Source organism: Lynx canadensis, chromosome B4, assembly GCF_007474595.2.
Source record: "Lynx canadensis isolate LIC74 chromosome B4, mLynCan4.pri.v2, whole genome shotgun sequence".
NCBI classification, from domain to species: Eukaryota; Metazoa; Chordata; class Mammalia; order Carnivora; family Felidae; genus Lynx; species Lynx canadensis.
This window is the reverse complement of record NC_044309.1, coordinates 59,353,840-59,380,640: the sequence shown is the minus strand read 5'-3', so window position 1 is coordinate 59,380,640 and position 26,801 is coordinate 59,353,840. Positions and strand designations below refer to the sequence as shown.

Below are 26,801 nucleotides of genomic sequence, written 5' to 3'. Positions count from 1 at the left end.
TTACAGTATAGAGGAGAATGATATGAATTCAGTCACTGGGACATCTCTGCATACGCATCTGAGACAACTGATTTTGTGTAATGTTAAAATTATTGACATCCATAGATGACCATGTTAAATCTCACAGGGAGTTTAAAGGGCTGCAACCTTAAATCTAAGCACAAATGAAGAAAAAAAAAGAAAAACCTCAAAATTTTACTTAAACATATACTTCCTAAACATGATATTCTGTTTTAACTTCCAGGGTGGCCAAGTTTTTCAGAAAAATGTCAGTAAGGCGATTGCTTGTATAGAAATGAAGGGGACACTATCCAAAGGAAATTAGACCATTTCATATGCTGAGGCTTCTGTAGTTTAATTATAGAGACAAAGCACATAAACTGCAAGCTATTTAAGAATAGCAATAGGGGTGCCTGTGTGGCTTAGTTGGTTAAGCGTCTGACTTTGGCCCAGGTCATGATCTCACAGCTTGTGAGTTCGAGCCCGGCGTCAGGCCTTGTGCTGACAGCTTGGAGCCTGGAGCCTGCTTCGGATTCTGTGTCTCCCTCTCTCTCTGCCCCTCCCCAGCTCATGCTTGCATTCTGTGTCTGTCAAAAAATAAATAAACTTAAAAAAAAATAAAAAAGAATAGCAATACAAATGTAGCGCTATTTTGTTTTGGATAATTCAAAATTTATTTTTGAGAAATAGCCAATGCTAGAAACTCATGGACAAAATGTGGAACAAAGTATTTAATTGTGAATTAGATAATGAAGCCAATTGTGGCTTTGTCAGATACTGTGTTACAGTACATTTACAGTACCATATTGTTAGGTCTTCCTGTGATGTCAGTTTCCATGGGGCCAAACAAGAAATAAGGTAACATGAGGGGAAGGAAGGTGAACAGCCATGTATGGTTGCATTTGCATTTAATGCACAGCACAATTATAAGCACACTCATTGACATTTGCCCTAGATCCTTTACTTGTATCAATAAACATCAATATCTCCTTATTGGTACAGGAGAGTTCACAACCATATCAATGGTCAATGGGGGAGAAGGTAATTTTATCATATTTTGAATGGGATGATATGAGAGCCTCAGTAAATAGTTCCTCCATAGTCAAGGGAGCAATTATAAATAAAGTATCACAACTTCTGATCTGCTGCTTATCCATTTTCTTTCTTTGGATATTATTAAATCAACAATGATCCTTTCCAAAACAAGATAGATTGGGTAGTGCAAATAATTTTATTTGTTAAAGATTTTGTAATTGCCCTTTCAAAGACAACTAGCTTACTTGTTTGTAGATAGGCCAGACTTCCACCAGATGGCAGTAAACACTTATTTCCTGACTATACAACTGACTTTGGATTTAATTAATTAGTTAAAAACTTAGTACTCTAGAACCTGTCCATCATCATAGAACCTTATGAATCTCAGGGCTATAGTTTTAAATATCCCTATGTTTAGTTTGCCATCAACTGTATCAGCCACAGTTTATGAAAAGGGCCTGGTTTGTATGTTTGTGTGTGTAGGCATATATATAAATAAGGACAGTAGAAGAATATATATACCAGACCCTATACACACATGCATAACTGTTATATGTCAAAATGCAAATCATGCCTGGCACATGTTAGCATCCAATAAAGATTATTTTTCCCTTCTTTTCTTTTCTAGACTTGTCAGTCAGAATAATAGATTGTCTCTGAAATGCCAGTCATTGGAAAGAAGAAGATAGATAATTATTTAAAAATACACAAGTGATGATTTTAATGTTACATATAATAAAAGTTGATCAAAACACATTTCATCATAAAACAAGTAACCTTTTTGTTTTAAGAAAATGAACGTGTATTAGAAGTGTTGTGTCCAGTTGGTGTTGTGTTCCATGGAAAGTTGTGGTTGTCTTTCACTTGATTGTGGTACCATCGTGGCTTTCACTGCCCACGTGTTTATGATAGTTCTGTGTCTCTCTCTCTTTCTCTGCCACTTTTCTATTCTGACTTGTGTCATGCTTTGCTTGACTTCTTTCTAGCCTCTTTGGCCATTTAAATGAGAGCTCCCTTCAAAGGTTTAGTACTGGGTGTTTTTGTTCTTCATATCCTCTGTCACTCACTCCCTTGGCTTTACTGGGCCATGAATTTGATCTCAGTTGTCCCACTGCCATTGAAACTCAATAACTATATCCAAGATTGAATTGTTTCCCCATAAAACAGTGCAGTTTTCTTAGTTAAGTGTTAGAAACTTGAAAGTGATGACAAACATATTTTTCTCTCTCAGTTTACACATTCAGATTCTACTGACTCTGTCTCTGTAAAATCTTCTGCGTCTGCTTTTTCCTTTCCATTCAGCATGATTATTTCTGTCAGGGCTTTGCTGCCTCTCACTTGAACCACTGCACTTGGTTACTTTCCCTCTTCCATCCTTTGTCTCCATCTCCTACTAACCATGGCCAATGAGGATTTTTAATGCAATGTTTCAGCAAACATTTCCCCAGTGATATGCAAAATCTTTCTGAATATGTGAACCCATTAGCCTATGGTTTAATGGCCCCATTGGTCTGGGCTGGCTTGGATCCCATCCCTCCTCGTTATGGAGGCAGGAGAGAAGTAACATGCTATAGTAAGTAAAGGATATAGCTTTGGAATCGTCAGACCTCTGCTCCCAGTGACCCTGCCACTCACCAGTGGTGTGACTTTGCACAGAGGACTTCACTTGATGTGCCCCAGGGGGCTCATCTGTAAAGTGGGGGTGAAGAATCCATTCTACTATGATGATTATAAGGGGAAATGAATTAACCTTTAAAAGGATATAAAAAGTATTCCATAAGTGACATTTATCGGTCTTCTCTGAACAAGTCTTATTTTTTACCCATGTGGCGTTATCTTCCCTGCATTTCCTGTCTTCTTCACTCCTTTCCTTCTCTGCAAGTTAAATTTCTACCCATCCTTCAAGGCTTATCTCAGATGCTCCCTTCTCCATGAATAATTCTTCAATAAATTTGCCCACCACGGATCCCTCCTTCTTCTGACCTATATTATTTATAAATTATTCATTCTTATCTTATATCTCTTGTCACATTCTATTTTATATTACAGCTAGCTGTATTTATGTCTTATTTTCCCTCTTAGATTGTAAGGTCTTGTGGTCAGGGACCACATTCTTTTTGTCTTTGCTAAAATACCATATGCCACAATGTTTTGCCCATTATAGATATTCTATTAATATTTATTGAATAAACGATTGAATAGCATATTAGGTCTCTCGCTCTCCAATGCCAGATTTATAATTTATTTTTTAACATAAGGAAATATTTCCTTTAACGTCCTAAAAGATTCAGGAATCTTCACATGACCATGTCTTTTTTCTTCTTCTTTGTATTAGAAATAATCTTTTTTTGGTTCATCCTTAGTCTAATTACTTTAATAATTACTGCTATTATTTCATTTAGAGAAGGAAAGCATCAGTATAACTAAAACATCCATTAAAGCATATATTTATTTGGTCTTCAGTTAATACTGATAAATTTATATAGTCATAGATATATTTGGGTGGCTTCTCCTCCTTTTTCTCTTTCTTCCCCTCTGCTTCCTCCTCTTTCTCCTCATTATTATTATCCTTTAATGAATTTACTGAAGCAATAACTCCATATTAGTTATTAGAGAGACACAAAGATGAGGCAAAATCTAACTGACCTATCACTGTCTTTAGTATTGTTGCCAAAGACTCGAGTTATAAAATTTAATGACATATAATTAGTATGATTAGGCTTTGGTCATAGACTTTTCTCATTTTACCTATGAGGACCCTGAATTCCAAGGTGGCAAGGTTGGCTGAGTGACCTTTTCTATAAAGCTCATGGGTGTGTCTTCACAGAGCAGAGTCTGAAATTTAGTTCCCAGACTTCCCTTAGGGATTATAACTGGGTGACCCAAAGTGGATGAAAAATGTGAAGACTGAATTTCAGAAAGTCTTTGTGATAGAATATAACTTATATTTCAGAGGGCATATGTGATTGTGTGTTTGACTTAGGTATGTTACTTCCTGTTCCTGTACACATTTTAGTTAGGCTACATCATGGTTCCAGTATGAATTTCCGTCACAGTGTCTGTGGTGAACTACTGCAATGCTTAGTGAATAAAAACTTGGATCACAAGATATATCCATGTTTAAACATATTGCATATCTTTTGGAAGTAACTTAGCTATCATTTTAGTATGCACAGTTTTTTAATTTGAAAAAAAATCTGAATTCTTCAAATTGACAACAAATTAAAAAATACAAAACAGTGATACTTGGCTAAAACAGCTGGATAAACCCCTCCCGGGCACTATGCTGGAACTGCCATCACTACCAAGTAAAAGTGTGTCTTTTTGTGTTTGATTAATCAGTAGACAGGAGGCCAGTTAATTCACTATCTTTTTGGCTTTCTACCTTTCACTCTTGGATTCCAAAAGCAAGAATAATCCCATTTTGGGATTAATTCTTTTATTTGTAATTCAAGGGAATTTAAGGAGCCTGAGAAATGTGTCTCCATAGAAGAAGAAAGTTCAGCCTCAAATCTCCCCAACTGCTGGCCTAGCACTAACAGGCAACTTGTAACTGGATTCCCATTTTCTTACCCCCTCCCTTGCCTCCCACTGTTAGTCAGTTCTAAAACCTGAGAGACTGCGGTCATGTGACTCTTGGCTGGCTTCTGCTTTCTATCCATTCCTCTCCCTTGGACCCTCTCCCCCACACTTCCTGATTTGTTTAACCACAGTTTAGTTTTATCTGATCTTAGATTTCATATAAATGGAGTCATATGAGTGGCTTCTTCTACTTACAACATTTTTAAGAATATATAGTTGGCATAACTTATATTAGTTTACATGTACAACACAATGATTTGGTACATGTATATATCGTGAAATGATTACCACAGTTAAGTCTAGATAACATCCATCACCATACGTAATTATAAAAAATTTTTTTCTTGGATGAGAGCTTTTAAGATCTATTCTCTTGGCAACTTTCAAATATGTAATACAGTCTTGTTAACTATAGTCGCCATGCTAGGCATTATATCCTCACGACTTACTTTCTTGTAAGTGGCGTTTGTACCTTTTGACAGCCTTCACCCATTTCACCCAGTCCCCATGTCCCACCTCTGGCAACCCACCAATTTGTTCTCTATGTATGAGCTCAGTTGGTTTTAGATTCCACATGTAAGTGAGATCTTATGGTATTTACTTTCTGTGACTTATTTCAATGTTGTCAAGGCCCATCCCTATCGTTGCAAATGACAGGATTTCATTCCTTTTTATAGCTGAACAGTATCCCATTGCATATATATTTTTGAGATCCATCCTTGTTGTTATATCTGTAGCTCATCACGTTTATTGCTGAGTAGTACTCCATTGTTTGAATATTCCACCTTTTATTTATCCATTCTCCTATTATATGGTAAGTATTTTTGTCTAAACCTAATTTCTGGCCATCTTTTATGTCCCTACTGTTGTTTTATGTTTTGTCTCCCCTGCTCATTGTCCTCAAATGAATGTGTCAGGTGTTTTAGTTGATTTTCGTGGGGTGTGGTAACCTCTATATACACAGTTTGTCAGCCGAGCAAAACTTTATTTTGTATTATCTTTGATTATTGCTTGTGTATTCTGTTAATTTTCTCTTTCCTTTTTCAGGACGCTGGTCATCTGTTAATTGATATGCCCTTCTCTGGTCCTCCATGGCTATTTTCTTTTTCCTAATTTTTAATTCTTTATATCTTTCCTCTGTATTGAGAGATGCCTGTTTATTTTTTTTTATCCCTCATTTACTATAGCATTTTTATTGCTGTCAACATGGAGTTTAATTTTGTATTCACTTTTCATTTTTAGTGAAATCTTTCTTAATTTCTTTTTATAATTCTTTATATTTAATATTATTATTTATGTAATTAATTCTGTGTTATATTTTAGCTTGTTGTGTAGTTTGTTGTCTTTACGTAGAGGAAATGTTTACTTATGCTTTCTTGAATATGCCAAACCATTTCCTGAAAATTTATTTTGCATTATACCGTAGAAAATATTCAGAAAGGCTCTGTAAAAAGAATTTCCCCTTCTAACATGCTTTTTAATCAGTCCCATGTTGTTGTTTTTTTTCCTTCCTTCCTTATTATCCTGAGCAAGTGGACTCTGTGCAGAGCCAGATGGATTGAGTAGATGGTCTTTTTATTCTATTTTTTATTTATTTTATTTTTGCTTTAATTTTAATTTTATTTTATTTTAAGTTTATTTATTTTTGAGAGAGAGAGAGAGAGAGCATGCATGAGTTGGGAGGGGCAGAGAGAGAGAGAGAGAGAGAGAGGAGAGAGAGAGGATCCCAACCAGGCTCTGTGCTGTCAGCCCGGAGCTCAATGTGGGGCTTGAACTCACGAACTGTGAGATTATGACCTGAGCTGAAACCAAGAGTCAGATGCTTAACCAACTGGACCATTCAGGTGCCCCTTTTCATTCTATTTAAAAAAATATCTTTTTAAATTTTTATTCATTTTTGAGAGACAGAGAGAGAAGGAGGCGGGGAGAGAGAGCACGAGCTGGGGAGGGGCAGAGAGAGAGGGAGACGAAGAATCTGAAGCAGGCTCCAGGCTCTGAGCTGTCGGCACAGCTGTGAGATCATGACCTGAGCCGAAGTCGGACGCTCAACCGACTGAGTCACCCAGGTGCCCCTATTCTATTTTCAAAAATTCTCAATCCTTTTTCAGTCTTCAGCTGAAGGACCGACTGAAGGACACACTGCAGTGCGGGTCTCAGGCCCAGCAGATGGCAACTCTGTGTCCCTGGTTTCTCCTGCACTTGCTTCTCTCTCCTATTCTCTGCTATTTCTACAGTGTTAGGCAGTGTGATTCCCACATACAAAGCCACAGCTCTTTCTCTTCTCTTTCTTCAGGCAGTGCTTCTCAGAAAGCCCTCGGCTATCGTCTGTTCCCTTGACTTTCTGCCCATTTGTTTTCTGAGCTTTGTTGTATCTCGATGGTCATGGAAAGACAGAGGTAGTGGGACAGTGGATGGGAGTCTGGGGAGACCAGTCTCCGCTTAGTCTAACAATGGCTCCTCAGCGGTAGACACTTCTGTGTAGGTTTTTGGTGGGCAAACACTTGGGGTCTCTGAGTGGATGGACAAACAGTGGGAACCACAGCATGTATCTTACTTGTGTTCACAAGGCTATTAGCTTGAAGCGAGGTTGAAGAATGCCAGGAGATAAAAACTGGAGAGGTATCTGCTTCTCCTCCAGCATCGACTGTTTTGTAATTGCTGGCAATTCATGGTAGATTTGGGTTTAGGTTGTTTTTCAGTCTTCGTTTTTGATGGGATTGAGATTTTTTTGCTTTGCTTTGCTTTCTTCTTGATCTTTTTCAGCACCTTCATTGATATTTGGTACTAAGTAGAGAGGACATTCCTCAGAGCCACTAGCCAAGTGTCATTCTGAGAAAGACTCTTGATCTTACATTTTAAATGGTGACTTTATTTTTTTTTAAGTTTTTAAAATTTATTATTTTGAGAGAGAGAGAGGGAGAGAGAACTGGGTGGGAGGCAGAGAGAGAGACACAGAGAGAGAGAATCTCAAGCAGGCTCCCTGCCACCAGCACAGAGCCCGACGCAGGTCTCGAACCTATGATCCGTGAGATCATGACCTGAGCTGAGACTAGGAGTCGGCCACTTAAGTGACTGAGCCCCTTAAATGGAGACTTTATGTGGTTACATGTTACATACATGAACATATTCATATTGAAGGGTTAAAATCGAATGAACAACTCATTATTTAAATAAAAACACCTTACAAGTCTGTTGTTTTACAAATTATGAGCTGGTTATTTCAGTACAATGCAGACATCCTTTTGGGACTGTGTCATCAGGTGGGAGTCAGGAGGTATGGATTCCAGCCAGTTGTTCACACCTCCAGTCAGGAGGTATGGATTCCAGCTAGCCGGAAATATGTGGATTAACACTCAGCATTTCTAAAACTCATCAACCTCACTGGAATGACCCCTAAACCCCACAATACTCATTCAATAGCCCTCATATCCAACATATATATCTGGTATATGGCTCTTCTTTTGCTTGATTTTCTTTTCTTATGTATAGAGCACGTGGAGCATGATATTGGATCATTGTTAAGACTTTCCTTTGGTCTAATTTGAAAAACAGAGTTGTTGGTTAGTGGGAGATTTTGTGGTGGGCAAAATGATGAACTCTTTTGAAGGCTTCCTCAGAGGGTGTGAGATCCTCAGCTCTCACTTATGCAAAGATGTCAACTGTGCTAATGTAAACAAAAGCCATAAACTTGGCATTTTAGCTTTTGTCTCCTGCAGCTAGAACTTGAAGGTAATGTTTTAAATTGTAATATTTAGTGATGGTTTCTTTCTTAGGCTTTTTTAATATTGAGTTTAGTTAAGGATACAATAGTGAATTGAAGATCATTGGTCTTGTTAATGTGCTGTTAATAGCAATTCAAAACTGTTTTTTTTTTTTTTTAGCTTAATCCTGATTATCGAGATGCTCAAAATGAAGGAAAAACTGTGGTGAGTGGAATTGTTTTTTCCCCAACAAATTCCAAAAATATTGTGCATATTTTATATGAACAAATTGAAAAGTTAATAGAAAATTTGAAGACTAGGGATTCTGAGAGATTCTCTGACTAGAGGCTATGAATCACAGATAATAAGTAAAAGATGATGCACTGACATTATAAATAGATGTCTGCTAATAGGTATTTAGGGAGATTTCTGGCAACTTGGAGGCCATTTATGATGGAGCACTGATGGCCATGGGCATCTGGGAGGTATGGTGGGTCTGGGTTTACTTTTCATAAGTGCATAGAAATTAGGAAAGACAAATTGAATTATGGTATGATGATAGTAAAAGGGCACAATGGGACAATCTTTTCTGATTAAAAATAATTTGGTTTCTATTTACGGGGAGAAATTGAGGCATCAAACAACTATATGACTGATTTTTCTGATATTATGAAGCATGCCACTCAAAAAACATCTCAATCTTATTTAAAAGCCAATTTTCATTAAGATATTTATTATTATTCAGCCTGCTTTTTCATCACCGTTGTAAAGAAGATGATGTTACAAGGACAGTAGGACTTAATTCAATAGAAAGTTCTGAAATTCAGTACAATTTGGTGTGATGCAGACAAAACCTGGTTGGTGGGCTGGATAGAAAGGTGTATCCATATAGCTATATGTATTTTCAGCAATTTAGCTAGATATTTGGATGTAAAATAGACACAGTGTATAATTTAATTTTCTTAGGAATTTGGCAATCTCTTTTGGAATTGCTAAGAATGATTACTACAGCATTCAAAATTCCACCTTTTGACAGAATGAGTTGAAATGTTTGATCGAAATGACTACTGTCTTTGCACTGGCCCTCAGCTTTATGTTTTATGAGGATATTGATATGAGGGAGGTGAATCAAATCAGAATTTCTGGACCTGAGTCAATCCTGTTTGACTTCTTTCTCCATCTGACTATCAGGTTTACAACAGAAGTGAAACTGAAGTATCAGGTCTTTGGCCCAACGAGAACTTTAATTTGTGTCAAAATGTCCTTAAACATAGAAGTAGGCTTATTAAATGGGTTGGATCATTTATTTATAATTCAATTTTCTCCCCCTGTGTGGATTCTTTTCTCCTTGGTTTTCAAATAGCTAGCCCAGGATTGTTGGGTTCTTCTTTCCCCATGATTTAGAAAACGCCATACATAACCATGTTTAAAAGCTGAGTCTTTGGTTCTTACTATAAGCTGGTCGATGGTCTCTTGCCAATGACTGCCAGGAACACACCAGTTCTTAAATGGGGTTGATTGCACATTGCATTTACATCCAAGGGAACTGTGGGGCCTCTCAGAGGGTGCTAGAAAGAACCTATGGTAGGAATTGGGCTTGTACAAGATGACTTGGGGAGGATTTAAAGAAGTGGGGCTCACTGTGGATAAGAATGCTGGCAGGAGGAGGAAGTATCTTAATACATTTTTATCTATAGGGAGGGTAGATGAGAGCCAGGCTAACACTGTGAGTGCTAAAGAGGAAGCACTCATTTTAGCTAGGGGAAAGGGATATCGAATCATTTTTATGGCTTGGACAACATTGACATGTTGTCAGTATTCAGATATGATTATGGAGCAGTGTTCTTTTGACATGATCCATCCCGGGCATGGAGCGGCCTTGTCTGATGTTGGTGTTCTGTGAAATCGTTCACGTTCGCAGGAGGACACCGTGGCCTGGCTGTGAGAGTCAGGGTGCCCTTGGCAACACTGAGCCTGCCCGATCACACCAGGCCAGCTGTCGGATGTCAGGAGTTGCCTTTCTCTTTCTCAAGGTCTTTTTTTATGAGATTCTTTGTGACTTCTTCAGCCAAGGGAGTTCTGCTTCTAGCACCACTGTTAACCTGTATGGCCTTGGACATGTAAGATAGCCTTCCTGAGACTCCATTTCCCACCTGACTAATGGGATGAGGATGCTTGCCCTACATACGTCACCTCTGTGCCGTGAGGTTAAAATTCAATCAGATAAAGGGAAACTTTTTGAATAAAAGATATTTGTAGGCTAAAAATGTACGTTGTTTCGATTAAAAGGGCATTGCATCAAACTTCGAATTGTGCAGTTGAATTACATCTCTTTCAGCTTATCTCCTTTCAGCTACATGCTGTTTGGTGATGCTTCTGATGCTTCTGGGCAGGGCTGAGTGGGAGAGAGAGAGTATGAGTGATAGAGTATGAGAGTTTATGGAGCAGCACAGAAAATATAGGTAATGAATCCATGGTGAAGTTTGCTGTTTGCGTCCATCAAGCTTTTAGTTAGACTTCGTAGATTTGTTTCCTTCTGTATTCTGAAATACAAGTTCTTCATTCACCTCTGAAGGTGAGAAAGAGTACTTTTCTGTGAAGCAGTTGCTACCAGCAGCACTTTAATTGCATCTGACACAGGTGGGTCTGCTTTGCTGTGGAAGTTTACGACTGGATCTCGTCTGCCATCTCAGAGAGATGTCCAACTGGAGACATTTGATTTCATCTTTCTTCTATCCTTAATCCCTAGCGTGAAAGTAAATAAAACTGAAGATATGGAACACTAAAGCTAACAATATGGCTTCTCATGTTATAGACCATTTGCCACCTAGCAATAATTATGTTTCTGTCTAGAAAAGAAAACAAAGGAGCAGTTAGAGCTTAGCCTGTGAAAAACGAAATCAATTTCCCCAAACAGAATGCTATCTCACCCCAGATCTGGGTTCCAGTAATGCTGAGTTCACTGTGACCATGCTAATTATTTTCTTTCCAAATTTTCCCTTATGTTGTCTATTTAATATCCAGTTAATATTTTTTCCTGTAATTTAGAAACCTTTATCAAAATGTTGCCTTCCATTTTTGAAGTTTCAAAGGTTAATGCATGGTGCCACTGAAATGCGGCGGTGTGTGTCAGAGCTCCCATTAAGACCCAAATTGCTGTATTTATTCTACAAAGGAGCCTATTATTTCCAATCTTACAAATGTACAGCATCCACAGGGACCCTGTAAACATTGGAACTGTGTCAAGCCCAGCTGGGAACCTGACAGTCATTAGTTCCTTCTTGAAAGGCTGCATCTTTTCAAATGGCTCTTTGAAGGGGATTTTTTTTTTTTTTTTGGAATAACACCACCCATTTTCACATTACCGTATTGATGTGGAATGTGATCTGATTTTTCAAGGGAGTGTCTTTTGTCGATGCTGGGGTCTCTCAATTTCAGCAATATTGATATACTGGCCCAGAAAATTATTTGTTGTGGGGGGGCTGTCCTTTACATTGTAAGATGTTTAGCAGATCTGTGGACTCTGTGTATTAGATACCAGTAGTGGTCTCCCCTGCCCCCAGTTGTGGCAACTAAAGATGCTCCTGGAAATTGCCAAATGACCCCCGCTGCGGTCCAAACTCTCTGCCTGTTGAGAACCACGTCTTTGTGCACAGACATACATAAATAGCAATGTTCTAGGAACCATGATGCTTAGCTGAAATGTATTTGAAAATTCTGTCTCATAGACTTTTTTTGGTGGTGGGGGACCAGATTATGAACAAAGCCGCCCACTTTTCCGTGAGTTTTTACTCTATATTCATCAATGGTAACGTGATAAAGAAAAGAAAGGAAAAAGAGTCCTCATAGGAAATAGTTTAAGAGTAACAGATTTTTAAGGAACCATGCAAGAGAAGTGTCTGCAGCTTTAAATGGCAGGGTTGTGTCTGTTACATAAAGTCAGCAGTGAGAGCCCTGGAGAGTCTGACCAAGAACACAGATGCCTGCACATCATTATGCTTCCTTGGCCGTGGCCGCACACAGGTCTGCATCAGCCCTGAAAATGCATACATTATTTCTTACAGAATGTCTCTGGCTCCTAACAACAGATTGCAACGTGATGTCTCTGCTAAAAATTCGATGACTCACAAATGAGTCAACAGAGAAGGTGTTCCAGGAGGCTAACTGCTGTGTCTCCACTGGCAGCCCCAGGACTGGAGGGAGAAGCCGGGTGAACCATTAGTTTACTCGACTGGCTTCTCCTAAGGGGATTTTCTACTTGTAGAACCGAGATTCTGTGTGCCTTTTCTTCCAAGTAAAACTGCTAGTTTTATAAGAGCCCAGCAGACTAGGTTAACATCCCGAGGCTCTGCGTTACCTGAATTGAGAATATTTTGGATACCTAGCTGATATTAAATCTAACACCTGTCTAAGCTCTGTTGTACCTTACATGTATTTTCGTGACACAAGAGGGAGGGCATTGCGCTTCTGTAATTCTGTATAGGGAACTAGTGTTTTTGTGCCTTTTTTCTTACTTAAAAAAGAGGTGGGTTTATAAACAAAAGCTACAGGCACACAATTTTGAACAGAACTGCCTTCATATTGTAGAAATATAATATTGATTTTTATAGATCTTATTGATCTATAGATCTCATCTTTCAGTCTTATAGATTGAAACCTGATCCATACATTTAAAAGATTACATACTTATGACTCATTATTCATGTATTATTTTCTACAGATTTTGAGGGGCTGCCTTGAACTGTTTATGAAGGAGAATTTGTTAAGCAAATTAACAGAGTGCAAGAGATAAAAAGCAGAATGTATGGCATTGCTTTAAAAACTGCTATGGATGTTAGAAGTTCTTTTCACACATAAACAATTGTTATGCTACTTATAAATGGAGTTTATCTATGTTATGCTATGTTTATCTATGTTATGCTACTTATAAATATATATAAGTAATATATATAAATATAAATAAATAAATATAAATATAAATAAATATAAATATAAAAAAATAATACTATGTTATGCTACTTATAAATGTGCTACTTATAAATATCTATGTTATGGGTGGAGTTTATCTATGTTATGCTACTTATAAATGGAGTTTATCTCCCCCCCACCCCAGGAACCTATACCTTTTAGGGGTATAGTTGTACATTCCACTTATACTATGTAATTAAAACTAAACCACAGGTCTTAAATAGTATGAATAATACAGAGTGACCTCTTTTAATTAGCCCTAATGAAGGTTTTTCTATGTCTGGCAAAAATTTTATTGTTCATTATAAGAGTGTCAAAATAGAGAAGTCCCTGACTACTCTTGTTTGGAGCCCCCAGAGAGGTATACTAAAGGGGGTGTGGTAGGAGGGCAATCTAGGAACCTGGATCAGCTTTCTTTTTGTAAGTCTTGAAAATTAGTTTTATGAACATTCCAAAAGGAGAGTGTATGCACTAGGATTTGACTTATATTAAATGAACTCACAAGTGACTGATGTATAAACCTCCATGCCACCTTCCAGTTGCTAAGTAAATAAATATAAATCCTTTGGTTAGTTAGTGTATTTTCTTTGAAGGGAAAATCCATAGCAAAAGCTAAGTTATAATTGGAAGATTGGTGTGCAAGAGGCTCAGAAAATTAGATGACAAATATTCTTTTTAGGGATATGGTATTCCACCAAAAAGACAGGAATATTCATTTTTTGCATCTCTGCTAGCAGTGATGAGAGAAACTGTTCAATTTTGTTCATTGAATCTCTGCTTATTTAGGTTACATGATCATCTTGTAGTAATAAAGACTTTCTTCAAACATGGCTCAATATGATTGATTAAATTTTATTTTCCTTAATTAAAGTCATATTTTAATTGTGTCTTTCTAATAAAACACTGAAACCACTTGTTGCACTTGTTCTCAAATCCCTTTGCTTCCACATTGAAAGAATCCTTTGGATTATTTCTACAAATGACTGATCTTGTCCGTTGTTTCCGTGTTCCTACATTATGAGGCAGTCTTCTCTCACATGTATTAATTAACATTCATTATGTTGGTGGTTTTCTCTTTTGGCTGTAATAGCATTATAGATTATAGAAAAAAGCTCTTTTGTGATATTTCTTTGTGATTGTAATGCTCCTGGTCTGTTTCTTCCCAAGTTTGCATCTTATGAGGACATAATTAAAACAAACTTCCTTTTCTTTCCTTTAGAGTTATCACTTCTTGTGTCACCATTCCAGGGAAAACTGCATCTTTGCCACCCATGTCTCAGTATAACACCTGGATTTTCCTGTTGAGCTACATGGCAGTCATCAGAGAAACAGCATACTTCTGACTTCCTGCTTCCTTCCCTCCCTCCCTCCCTTACCCTCTTCCTTCCCCCTCTCCCTCTCTTTTCCCCTTCTCTTCCTTGTTCCTTTCCCCTCCCTCCCTCCTTCTCTTTCACAACTTTGTCGATATGTAATTCACATACCATAAAGCTCTCCTATTTAAAAAATGTAAATCAGTGTTTTTTTTTAATACATTCACAGAGCTCCAAAACTATAGCCAGTATCTAATTCTGTAACATTTTTATTATCTACCAAAGACTTAGCATAATATTTTCAAGGTTCATGCATGTTGTAGCATGTATCTGTACTTCATTCCTTTTTATGACCAAATAATATTCCATTGTGTGCATATGCCACCTTTTGTTCATCCTTTCATTATTTGATGGGCATTTGGATTGTTTCCATATCTTGACTTTTATAAATTCTGCTGTGACCATTCATGGACAGGTTTTGGTGTGGAAATGTATTTTCATTTTTCTTGGATAGCTACCTACAGTTAGAATTGTTGGTCATACATTTAACATTTTGATGAGCTGCCACACTCTTCTTAAATGGCCACACCATTTTATGTTCCCTCAGCAATATACGTACTGTTACAATTTCTCCACAGTCTCACTAACACTTGCTATTGTCTGTCTCTTTGATTATAGCTATCCTAGTGCGTTTTACTAATTAGTAATGATGTTGAGCATCTTTGCGTGTGCTTATTGGCCATTTCAATATCTTCTATGGAGAAATGTCTATTCAAAACTTTTGCTCAATTTTAAAAAATTTTTTATTTAATTTATTTTTAAAATTTACATCCAAATTAGTTAGCATATAGTGCAATAATGATTTCAGGAGTAGATTCCTTAATGCCCCTTACCGATTTAGCCCATCCCCCCTCCCACAATCCCTCCAGCAACCCTCTGTTTGTTCTCCATATTTAAGAGTCTCTTATGTTTTTGTCCCCCTCCCTACTTTTATATTGTTTTTGCTTCCCTTCCCTTATATTCATCTGTTTTGTCTCTTAAAGTCCTCATGTGAGTGAAGTCATATGATATTTTTGTCTTTCTCTGACTGATTAATTTTGCTTAGCATAATACCCTCTAGTTCCATCCACATAGTTGCAAATGGCAAGATTTCATTCTTTTTGATTGCCGAGTAATACTCCATTGAATATATAGCACATCTTCTTTATTCATTCATCCATCGATGGACATTTGGACTCTTTCCATACTTTGGCTATTGTTGATAGTGCTGCTATAAACATTGGGGTGAGTGTGTCCCTTCAAAGCAGCACACCTGTCTCCCTTGGATAAATACCTAGTAGTGCAATTGCTGGGTTGTAGGATAGTTCTATTTTTAATTTTTTGAGGAGCCTCCATTCTTTTCCAGAGTGGCTGCACCAGTTTGCATTCCCACCAACAATGTAAAAGAGATCCTCTTTCTCCACATCCTCGCCAACATCTGTTGTTGCCTGAGTTGTTAATTTTAGCTATTCTGACAGGTGTGAGGTGGTATCTCATTGTGGTTTTGAATTGTATTTCCCTGATGATGAGTGATGTTGAGCATTTTTTCATGTGTCAGTTGGCCATCTGGATGTCTTCTTTGGAGAAGTGTCTATTCGTGTCTTTTGCCCATTTCTTCACTGGATTATTTGTTTTTCAGGTGTTGAGTTTGGTATGTTCTTTATAGATTTTTGATACTAACCCTTTATCTGATATGTCATTTGCACATATCTTCTCCAATTCTGTTGGTTGCCTTTTAGTTTTGCTGATTGTTTTCTTCCCTGTAGACTTTTGCTCCATTTTTAATTGGGTTGTCTTTTTTTTTAATTTAACGTTTATTTGTTTATTTTGAGAGAGAGAGAGAGAGAGAGAGAGCCGGGAGGGGCAGAGAGAGAGGGAGGGAGAATCCCAAGCAGACTCTGTGCTGTCAATACAGAGCCCTACATGGAGCTCGAACCCACAGACTGTGAGATCATGACCTGAGCTGAAATCAAGAGTTGGACTCTTAACCAGGCACCCCTAATTAGGTTGTCTTGAGTTGTAACTGTTCTTTATGTTCTTTATATATTCTAGGTATAATCCCCTTATCAGCTATATGACTTACAAATATTTTCTCTCATCCTGCTTTTTTCTTTTTTAAACAGACACTATTTTTAAGAGCAGTTTTAGGTTCATGGCAAAATTCAGTGGAAAGTACACGTTCCCATATGCTCTCTGCCACCACACAATCACAGCCTCCCCCACTATCAACACTTGGCACCTGAGTGGTACCTTTGTTACACTGCTCAACATACTTTAATGTATTATTATCACCCTGAGTCCATAGTTTACATTGGGTTCACTCTTGGCCTTGTACATTGTATGAGTTTTGATAAAAGGAGCCACCATTTGACATGTATTCACTACACATACATGTATCCACATTTATCAGACGGGATAGTTTCACTGCCCTAAAACTCCTCTGTGCTCTGCCTTTTCTTTCCTTTCTCCCCCCTACTGTCTGGCAGCTATTGGTCTTTTTATTGTTTCCATAGTTTTGCCTTTTTTGGAATGTCATGCAGTTGGAATCATACAGTAGGTAGCCTTTTCAGTTTGGCTTCTCTGCTTGGCAATATACATTTAAGGCTGTGTCATGTCTTTGTGGCTTGATAGCTCATTTCTTTTTAGCACTGAATAATATCCCACTGTTTGGATGTCCCATAGTTTGTTTATCCATTTGCCTACTTATAATGTACAGTAAGTTTTAAGTATGCTTTTTCCTGATTAATAAACATAGTTTGTGCTTACTGAGTAGAAGCAACTATTATGGGGGGTCAAACTATCTGGGGAGAGTTTGCCAGACCCCTGCCTTCGTTCAACTCTGAATTGTGGTCTCTGTAGAAGACATATAAGTCAAAGATGACAGGAGCTACCAGGTGCTTCTGGGCTATGTGGGATTTAACAGCTCACAGCCCTGCTCCTGCTGAGGAACCCTGGTGATTCCTCTGCCCATTCACATTCAGTGGTGCTACCGATTTGCACACCATTTACAGAAGACATCAGAATGAAACCACAAGGGAAATAATATTCACAATCTTGGGATGGAACTTTGAGTGAATGTTTTGGAATGATCAGCTGTAATATCTCATTGTCATAGTGGCCATTAAATAACCGCATGTCATTGGGCACGGCCTGCTTTCATTTGCCTTTGGAACACCACTTCTCTTGTCCACTTTTGTTCAACTTCCTGTGACAGTACAGTGATACTCTTTCTCTTCTCTCATTTTTGAATTTTGTTTCTTTTGATAAATATGTATACTTATAGGATGCGTGTAATTACCAAGCTTCTATTACATTTGCTCTATCACATTTTGGTTTCTTGTGCCTCATCATAGTCTTCCACAGGGATTGAGACTTGGTTTAAGTAGAAAGATGTAATTACCATTCTTGTGTGGCCACTTGCTTAAGAGAGTGTGTACTAGAAATGTTGACTGAGTTTCACATCATTGTGAAGACTTCTTTTGTGAAGATCCCACTTTATTTCACTTGATATGCCACGATAGTATGTTTGCAGATTTAATGGAACAAGTTGATGAACTGAATGGGAATATTGCTGTTGCTTCCTTTTCTCTTCAGGATAATGTCCCAGTTATGTTTTGGAAATTAGTCAGGAACTTTGAAACACTACCAGGTTGACTCTTTAGTTTTTGAAATCTGGATGATTCAACATACTATGTCTTGTCTGTTCGTCTTAAATGTGGAATGGTTAAAACTACTCTGTAACTAGGTTTAAGACAAGGTAAGGGAGCACAACTCTTATGACTGTTAGTGCGTTGGTTATTTGCCCAGATCAGGCCTTCCCTCCATGAATGTGTGACTTATCACTTGGTAATAATTACCTCTAAGATTATGAGGCTTCACCTGCCCTTTTTGGATGATGTAAAACGGACATCTCTATAATCCAATGAAGAGACGCTGTTCACATTTAAATCCCACCTTCTGATTCATTGAAGAGTTTAGGAAGAAACCTGACAAAAGTAGGTAACTTTGTGCCTCTTCAACAGAGAGATGGAGATCTTCCAACTTCAAAGAAGAAACGCCAGGCAGGGGAAAAGATCATGTACACTTTAGTCTCAGTACCCCATGGAAATGATATTGCATCCCTCTTTGAACTGGATGCCACAACTCTTCAGAGAGCTGACTGCCTGGTCCCAAGGTAAAAACAATTATATGTATACGGCTAAATAAAAACATTTCTTTGAGTGATTGTAATGGGAGATAAGGAATGAAAATACAACGTTAATGGAACTTTTGTGATATCAGTGGAGTAAGCATAAGTGAACTAGTGTGTAAAAATCATGCTTCTCTTGTGAGAAGATTAACATAGTTTGTTTTATTCTCATAAATAATTAAAATGTGCAGGACCGAAGAAACTGTGAAAAATTCATGACGATTATTTATTCTTATTACTGGTATGGCCTTTGCTTTCTAACATGAAAAATAATCTAGGGGAATTTCTATTAATACTTATATCATTTATTTCTATTATGTCAAATTTCAGATTTCATTCATTCATTCATTCATCCATGTGTTCATTTCTTTAGTCATTCAGTCAACAAACCTTTACTGAACTTAACAGACATTGCCCTTGACACTGGGAAGTGAACAGTGAACAAACTGGTTCTATACTTAATTTCAAATGAGGAATAGAGACAATAGAAAAATAAACATAAAATACCAGAGCAGGTAATAAAACTGCTTTGAAAAAAAACTGCAGAGTTGTATTAGGTATTAGTGTTCAGAAATGGCCTCTCTAATTTAGGACATTTGGGACCTAAGTGAGAGAGGGATGGGGAAGTGGAATTGGTAATGAGGTAGCCAGAACATAAGGTAAGAGAATGTCTTACCTTCTTGTTTTTAAGTATTCTTTTTTTAAATGTTTATTCATATTTTGAGAGAGAGAGAGAGAGAGAGAGAGAGAACACACAAGCAAGGGAGGAGCAGAGAGGGAGGGAGACACAGATATCAAAGCAGGCTCCAGGCTCTGAGCTGTCAGCACAGAGCCAGACGCGGGGCTTGAACCCACAGACTGTGAGATCATGACCTGAGTTGAAGTAGGACACTTAACCAATTCAGCTACCCAGGAGCCCCTGTGCTATTTTACAGTTTTGAAAATCAGTCTCTATTGCACCTGCCTTTATGAATGAACAAAGTCACGATGCTGATTGAGCCTCTCTCTTTCCTGGAGCCCCTTGGCATTTTATTTGGGTTTTATTGGTCTTAATGCTTTTTGCCTCCTGTTGTAGGATTTATTTATGTCTTATATTTCCTACTTAACTCTCAGCAGCTTGGAGGCAGAGAACTTATCACAATGCTTTTGTTTTAGCAGGTATTTTATACATATTTGTTAAAGAAATGATAATAATTAAAGGTCACTAAGATGATAATGTTTGAGTTGGATCAAGTTCTAGCTGTCCTTTCTCAGTATTCCCTCACAGTTCATACACAGTTGGTTCTGTTTTTTTTTCCCGGTACACTGAAATAGCAAATACCGAGCCATTGCTCCTAGAAGACATGAAGGATTAGGTTCCTATGAGCCTCTGGGCACAATATTTTCATTAGTCAATAACATGTAATCTTGTGCTGTGTGTATTTTTGTTTAAAGACACCTTATTTTTTTTTATCTATTGTTGAATCATTAACGTTAAACTAACAGTCATCAGCACCGTATCATGCCTGAATGAAGCTTATCTAACATAAGTATTTTCTCCATAAGGCACATCACAGTCTTGTCCTTAGGAACACTGGACAGCACTGCAGCACTATGCCTGAGGCTGTTTTAAACAGCAGACTCATCAACAAAAAGCACAGAAATCTGGAAAAACATGGCACTGGATAGATCATGAAAAGGATGCTTATTTATAGTCGGAGCAGAAACGAGATGGCAGAGTGTTGCCTTGTTCAGCCTCACTGGAAATGTGCACAGTGGGGACTCAAATTTTTTGCCATTCTGTTCATGTCCAAGAATGATTGCAAAAGTGCCCTGACTATTGGTTTTGGGGTTGCAAATACATTTTAGGGAATAGGTGTATTCACAAGTGCAGAATCCATAAATAATGAAGATTGGCTGTATATACTTTTTTTTTCTTCCTAAGGCCACTACTGTATTTTCTTAATTATTATTTTAAAATGTAATTTATAGTCAAATTGGTTTCCATGCAACAAACACCCAGTGCTAATCCCAAGTGCCCTCCTCCATGCCCATCACCCACTTTTCCCTCTCCCCCAACCCCCATCAACCCTCAGTTTGTTCTCAGTCCTTAAGAATCTCTTATGGTTTGCCTCCCTCCCTCTCTAACTTTTTTTTTCCTTTCCTTCCCCTCCCCCATGGTCTTCTGTTAAGTTTCCCAAGATCCACATATGAGTGAAAACATATGGTATCTGTCTTTCTCTGTATGATTTATTTCACTTAGTATAATACCCTCCGGTTCCATCCACGTTGCTACAAATGGCCAGATTTCATTCTTTCTCATTACCAAGTAGTATTCCATTGTATATATAAACCACAACTTTTTTTTTTTTTACTTTTTTCATATTTATTTTCAAAAGTAAACATGTTGTTAGAGATGCGATGGAAGAGGCATGGGGATACAGAAGGGTACTAACATGCTGGTGTTTTCCCTTTTGCAAGCTAACAACTGACCCACCCTAACAGAAAAGATGAAGGTTAAAAGAAGAAATCTACTTGTCAACTTTGACCAAGTTCTACATGAACAGTTGCCCCCAAAATCATAATGAGAGTCTCTCACTGAAAGAATACTTTTGCACGCAAATGATTACACTACAGAAACTACGATCAGATAGCTGTGTTAACTGACATGGCCACTCAGTCAGTGGTTCTCAAATCAGCATTGCCTGGAGAGGCAGCTAAAATATTCATTGTTGGCCCTACATTTGGAGTTTCTGATTCAGTGAACTGGGATGAAAGCCTCAGAATTTGTATTTCTAACAAGTGCCCAGGCGATGCTGTTACCACTGGTCCAGGGACCACACTTTGAGAACCACTGGTCTAGGTAATAATACCACATGTTTTGAAGTAGTCTTTGGTTCAGAACTTTTTCCTTCAACCAGACTGACCTATACTTGAGTCAACTAGTCTTTAATATATTCATATCATGTATGAAACTGTTAAATATGTTAATATATAAGTGTGCTAATTTTTAATCATCTGTTTTTTGTATTGTTTTGCTTTTAGGAACTCATATGTTCGGTTAAGGCATTTATGTACCAACACGTGGGTAACAAGTACTAGTATCCCCATAGACACAGATGAAGAGAGGCCTGTTATGTTAAAGGTAAATGTTTTTGAGAATTGTTTGATGCTTTTGAAGTTTATTTATTTTGAGAGAGACAGAGACAATGTGAGCAGGGGAGGGGCAGAGAGAGAGAGGAGAGAGACAGAGAATCCCAAGGAGGCTCCGTGCTGCCAGCCCAGAGCCCAATGCGGGGCTGGAACCCACAAAGCCGTGAGATCGTGACCTGAGCTGAAGCCAACAGTTGGGTGCTTACCCGACTGAACCACCCAGGCACCCTATGAGAACTGTTTAATTTTTAGACAAATGTTGTATGATTAGGATCAGGGGGTGATTGACATGTCCCTTACAATGTGTCCTTACCAATATTAGAGATTATTACAAGTCATTTCCTCAAGTGTTCATTTTGCCAGTTGCTTAGGTAGCTGAACTAAGTGGCTTGGCTGCAGTGGGGCTGTGATTCAGGAGGATGCTAGCACAGACACCAAAAGCATGGGAGCAGCATGTAGAAAGGGGAGAAGATTCCAGGAGTACATTCTCTCTATTCTGTTGACACTGAAGCAAAGGACAAGTGTGCAAGGATGTGTTTCTAGTGGGCTTTGGGAGCAAGGCAGGAATGGGCATGGACAATCTGTGTGTCCCTTCAGTCTTTCATAGTGGATGATGCAAGTGGGAATTTGGACTTGCATTTGGATGATCTATTCCTGTCTTGTATTTCTTTTTTTTAAGTATTTATTTATTTGTTTTAGAGAGGGGGGGTGAGAGTGGCAGAGGGAGAGGGAGAGAGAATCCCAGCAGGCTCCACGCTCAGCATGGAGCCCCATGCAGGGCTCTATCTCATGACCTTGAGGTCATGACCTGAGAGGAAATCAGGAGTCAGACGCTTAACCGACTGAGCTACCCAGACGCCCCTGTCTTATATTTCTTAAACAATATTAAGATGTGTTAGTACCAGAAAAATATTGCGGATTTTAAAAAACAACTAATCTTAGTGTAAAAAACACATTGCAGATTGGAACTTGCCAAACAAAAGAAGATAAAGAAGCATTTGCCATTGTGTCTGTCCCGCTGTCTGAGGTCCGAGACTTAGACTTTGCCAATGATGCAAATAAAGTGCTGGCGACCACAGTTAAAAAGCTGGAAAATGGTACAATAACTCAGAATGAAAGGAGGTTAGTAATTTTGTTAAATGGCTCTTAAGTCATCAAGAGTCAGTTGTCAACTCTTGTGGTAAGCCTCAAGTGAATGAATGGCTCTAAGGGGATATTTAGAATGGTCTCCCTAGCGGCACACCTGCTTCTGAATGAGTGGATCATGGTGAGCGAATGAAAATGGGGACTTTAAAATCTGGTCGAATATTCACTTTTTTCCATTTTAGCTGGGCTTGGAGTTATTTATTTATTGAAAAAAATTTTTTTAATGTTTATTTATTTTTGAGACAGAGACAGAGCATGAACGGGGGAGGGCCAGAGAGAGAGGGAGACACAGAATCCGAAACAGGCTCCAGGCTCTGAGCTGTCAGCACATAGCCCAACGCGGGGCTCGAACTCACGGACTGCGAGATCATGACCTGAGCTAAAGTCGGACGCTCAACCGACTGAGCCACCCAGGCGCCCTACTTGGAGTTGTTTTTTTGCTTGCTGATCTTTCCTTTTAAATGTTTCATAAAAAACTCATAATACTTTTGTTGGGCTTCATTTAATATTTGTGTTTAAGAGTTCTAAAAGTCCTAAAAGAAGTTTTATGTTTTTCTATTCTTATTTATGCAAGACACGTTCGTCTGTTCAGGTACCATGAAATAAATATGCCAGGACATAATCTGCAGGGTGCAGCACTCTGCCCTTATAACTCCCACAGAGAAACTGGATCCTCGATTCTTCAGCTCTGGTTCTGGAAATGGTTGAGAAAGAGAATGATCCTGATAGCTCTCAATGATATCATTCCTATTTTGTGTTGGTACTGTAAACGTATTTTATGTACTCCTTCAAACAGTCCTGAGATGGACATTATTCTCATTTTACGTAAGTGGGGGATTCGATCATGTGTGGTTTTGTTTTTGAATTTTTTAAAATGTTTTATTTATTTCTGTGAGATAGAGGGAGAGTAGGGGAGGGACATGGGGGGTGGGCAGAAGATCCAAAGTGGGCTCTGTACTGAGAGCAGCAAGCCTGATGTGGGGCTTGAAGTCACGAGCTCTGGGATCATAACTTGAGCTGAAGTTGGAGGTTCAACCGACCAAACCACCCAAATGCCCCCAGTCGTGTGCGTTTTTCAAGTCTATGTGTTTTCAGTGCTCCAGAACACAAGCCTTTTTATATATCCCCCCCCTTGATGATCTGCTACATACCTTTACATTTGAACAAGAGAAAGCTTTTTACCAATTTCACAGGCATTCATATATTGGAGCTCTCAGGACTGGGATGACCAGGACTGACCAGGGATGAGGGATCGTGCATTTTTATTGTTCCTGCTTCTTTCCCCACTGTTTTACAGTGAGAAACATCAGAGCAAAGAGAAATATGCTTGAGAAATATGAAGTTGCAATTATTGATCTGGATTTAGTAATTTTAGAAAAGTCATCTCCTATCACAATTCACTCAAAGCTGCCTGTCAATACAATGGAACTTCTTGGCATAGTTGAGTGTTTTTATATTATTTTCTCTGTTTTAGAATTCAATATAAAATTCTATCTGAAAATACCCTCACAACTCTGACTTTTTTTCTCTCTGGAGAATGAAGTTATTATTAGATCTTCTCTTACTCAAAACCAGAAAGAATGATACAAGGTCAAAGGGGAGGTGTTAGAATATTGCAGATCTAGCTCAAAATGCCCGTGTTGTTTGAATTCTCTCTCATGGCTTCCCCTTTACTTGCTCCAGGAATGGGCTCTGGAGGCACAAGCTCCTGTGTTATGCCCCAAGATCCTCAATCTCAGATAGTTTTCAGTGGAATTTCTGATCTTATTGTGCATAGTTGCACCAACAAAATAGAGAGTCTTGGGGACGTGGTGGGGGTGGGAGAGGAGGGAAAGTGGAGGCGGGGTTAACTGCTTTTCAGTTAGTGATGCATGTAATCGCAAACCAGAATTTCTGCACCATGTGTTAGTTTTGAGGGTACAGAAAAAGATGTGGGGTTCCTCAGCAGCATTTACAGTTTGGCGATGTAATTAATTCATGTTTATTGAGCTCCTGGCATATGCCTGGCCCTGCCCGGCAGCATGCACATGCCCTGATAATGTGATAGTCAACAGCACAGAACTACGGCCGCGTCTTCACTCTGTTTACTGGTTTGAGGCTGGTTCCGAGTCCCCAGGATGGAAGCTCAGTATCTAGAATGGTGGTCATCCCACATGGGATCACCGGATCAGATATCTTTGGGTTTTTGTTTGTTTCTTTGTTCCAGATCAGATACCTTTGTCATTCAAAGTTAACATCTTCCTTAGCAACATCATTTTTCCTTAACTTTTACTTGCCTGATAGTAAAGTCGCCACACTGGCTGCCTTTTGGTTAGTGTTTCTCTGGTGCTTCTTTTTGAGTATCAATTTATTTCAGATTTCCTGGTCATTTTGTTTTAGTGATGTGTCTTGTGAGCGGCAGAGAGCTAGATTTTTATTTTATTTTATTTTATTTTATTTTATTTTATTTTATTTTATTTTATTTTTTTGAGAGCTAGATTTTAAAAATCTAATCTGATCTCTTTCTTTTCTCCCTCTACTTGTGCAGTTTGTTCTCTCAGTCCTCGGATCACTTTCTTGGCTGCTCAGAATGATTTGGTATTTATCTAGCTATGTTTGAGGCATGAGACAAGCATAGGGTCCCCCTACTACTCCACCGTCTTAACTCCTCACCTAATCTGATCCCTTTTGTCTGGAGCCTTCATCTTCCAGTATTTCACCAAAGAGACCAACACAAAGGGAAAGAGTTGAGGCACGGCTGTGTGCTCTCAGGTCTCTTAGAAACCTGGAGTGCTTCCTTCAGCAACGTATATGAGAATCGGCAAGAAAGATGATAGTGTAGACATCAGGGGAATTGGCTCTGTTTAAAAAGGAACACCCCACAGATGTTACCATGGCAAAACTGGAAGAGTCTACAGTGTTACCCAGCATGCTGTTGACGTTGTTGTAAACAAACAAGTTAAGGACAAGATTCTTGCCAAGAGAATTAATGTACCTATTGAGCATATGAAGCACTCAAAGAGCAGAGATAGCTTCCTGAAGGGTGTGAAGGAAAATGATCAGACTAAGAAGGAGGAGGAAGAGGTAGATACTTGGGTTCAACCGAAGCACATGCTGGTCCAGAGAAGACACGCTTTGTCTTCCACCCAGAGAAGACACGCTTTGCGAGAAGCAATGGGGAAGAGTCTGCGCTGATGGAACCCATTCCCTGTGAATCCATGGCATGATATGTGTCAAAAAAAAGAAAAGACCTCAAGACTGCAAAAATAATTACAAAAATGGAATCTGATCATCTTTCAATTATTTCGCATTTAATAAATGTTTGGGTTTATTCTATCTTTTTTTTCTTAATGTAGCTTTTTTTTGTCTGTTCCCTCTCTTGCTTCTTTCTGTTAGGTTGATAAAGCTGGTATTTTCTCCTCATTTTTTCTTTTCCTCTACTGGTTTAGAAGCTTTAGGTCCTATTGCTGTTCTCTAGCAATTGCATTATTACTATTCTTGCCATACATTTTAGCTGCATATTCTTTCTTATAAAATTTGAAGTTATTAAATCTTTCTTCTTCTCATGGGAGTAAAGTACCTCAGAATGGTTTAATTATGCACTGATATTCTCCTTCTCATCTTTCTTGGAATATTTGTCTAGAATCATAGTTCTGTGTTCATCCTTTTCATTAAAAAATTTTTTTTCTAATAGTTGATATCTACAAAGGAGTAAATGTG

The 26,801-nt window shown here is 38.4% G+C and overlaps 1 protein-coding gene across 6 annotated transcripts in view; it reads left to right on the top strand.

Annotated features, from left to right (window-relative positions):
• Nucleotides 1-26,801, top strand: part of ITPR2 (inositol 1,4,5-trisphosphate receptor type 2) — a 505,414-nt gene that overhangs the window by 123,244 nt on the left and 355,369 nt on the right. For all 6 annotated transcript variants that reach the window (XM_030322010.1, XM_030322009.1, XM_030322008.1 and 3 more), the window contains 4 exons: nucleotides 8,499-8,543; nucleotides 18,658-18,809; nucleotides 21,849-21,948; nucleotides 22,918-23,078. In XM_030322010.1, the coding sequence (XP_030177870.1) occupies nucleotides 8,499-8,543; nucleotides 18,658-18,809; nucleotides 21,849-21,948; nucleotides 22,918-23,078 (458 nt within the window). The remainder of the gene's footprint in view (nucleotides 1-8,498; nucleotides 8,544-18,657; nucleotides 18,810-21,848; nucleotides 21,949-22,917; nucleotides 23,079-26,801) is intronic.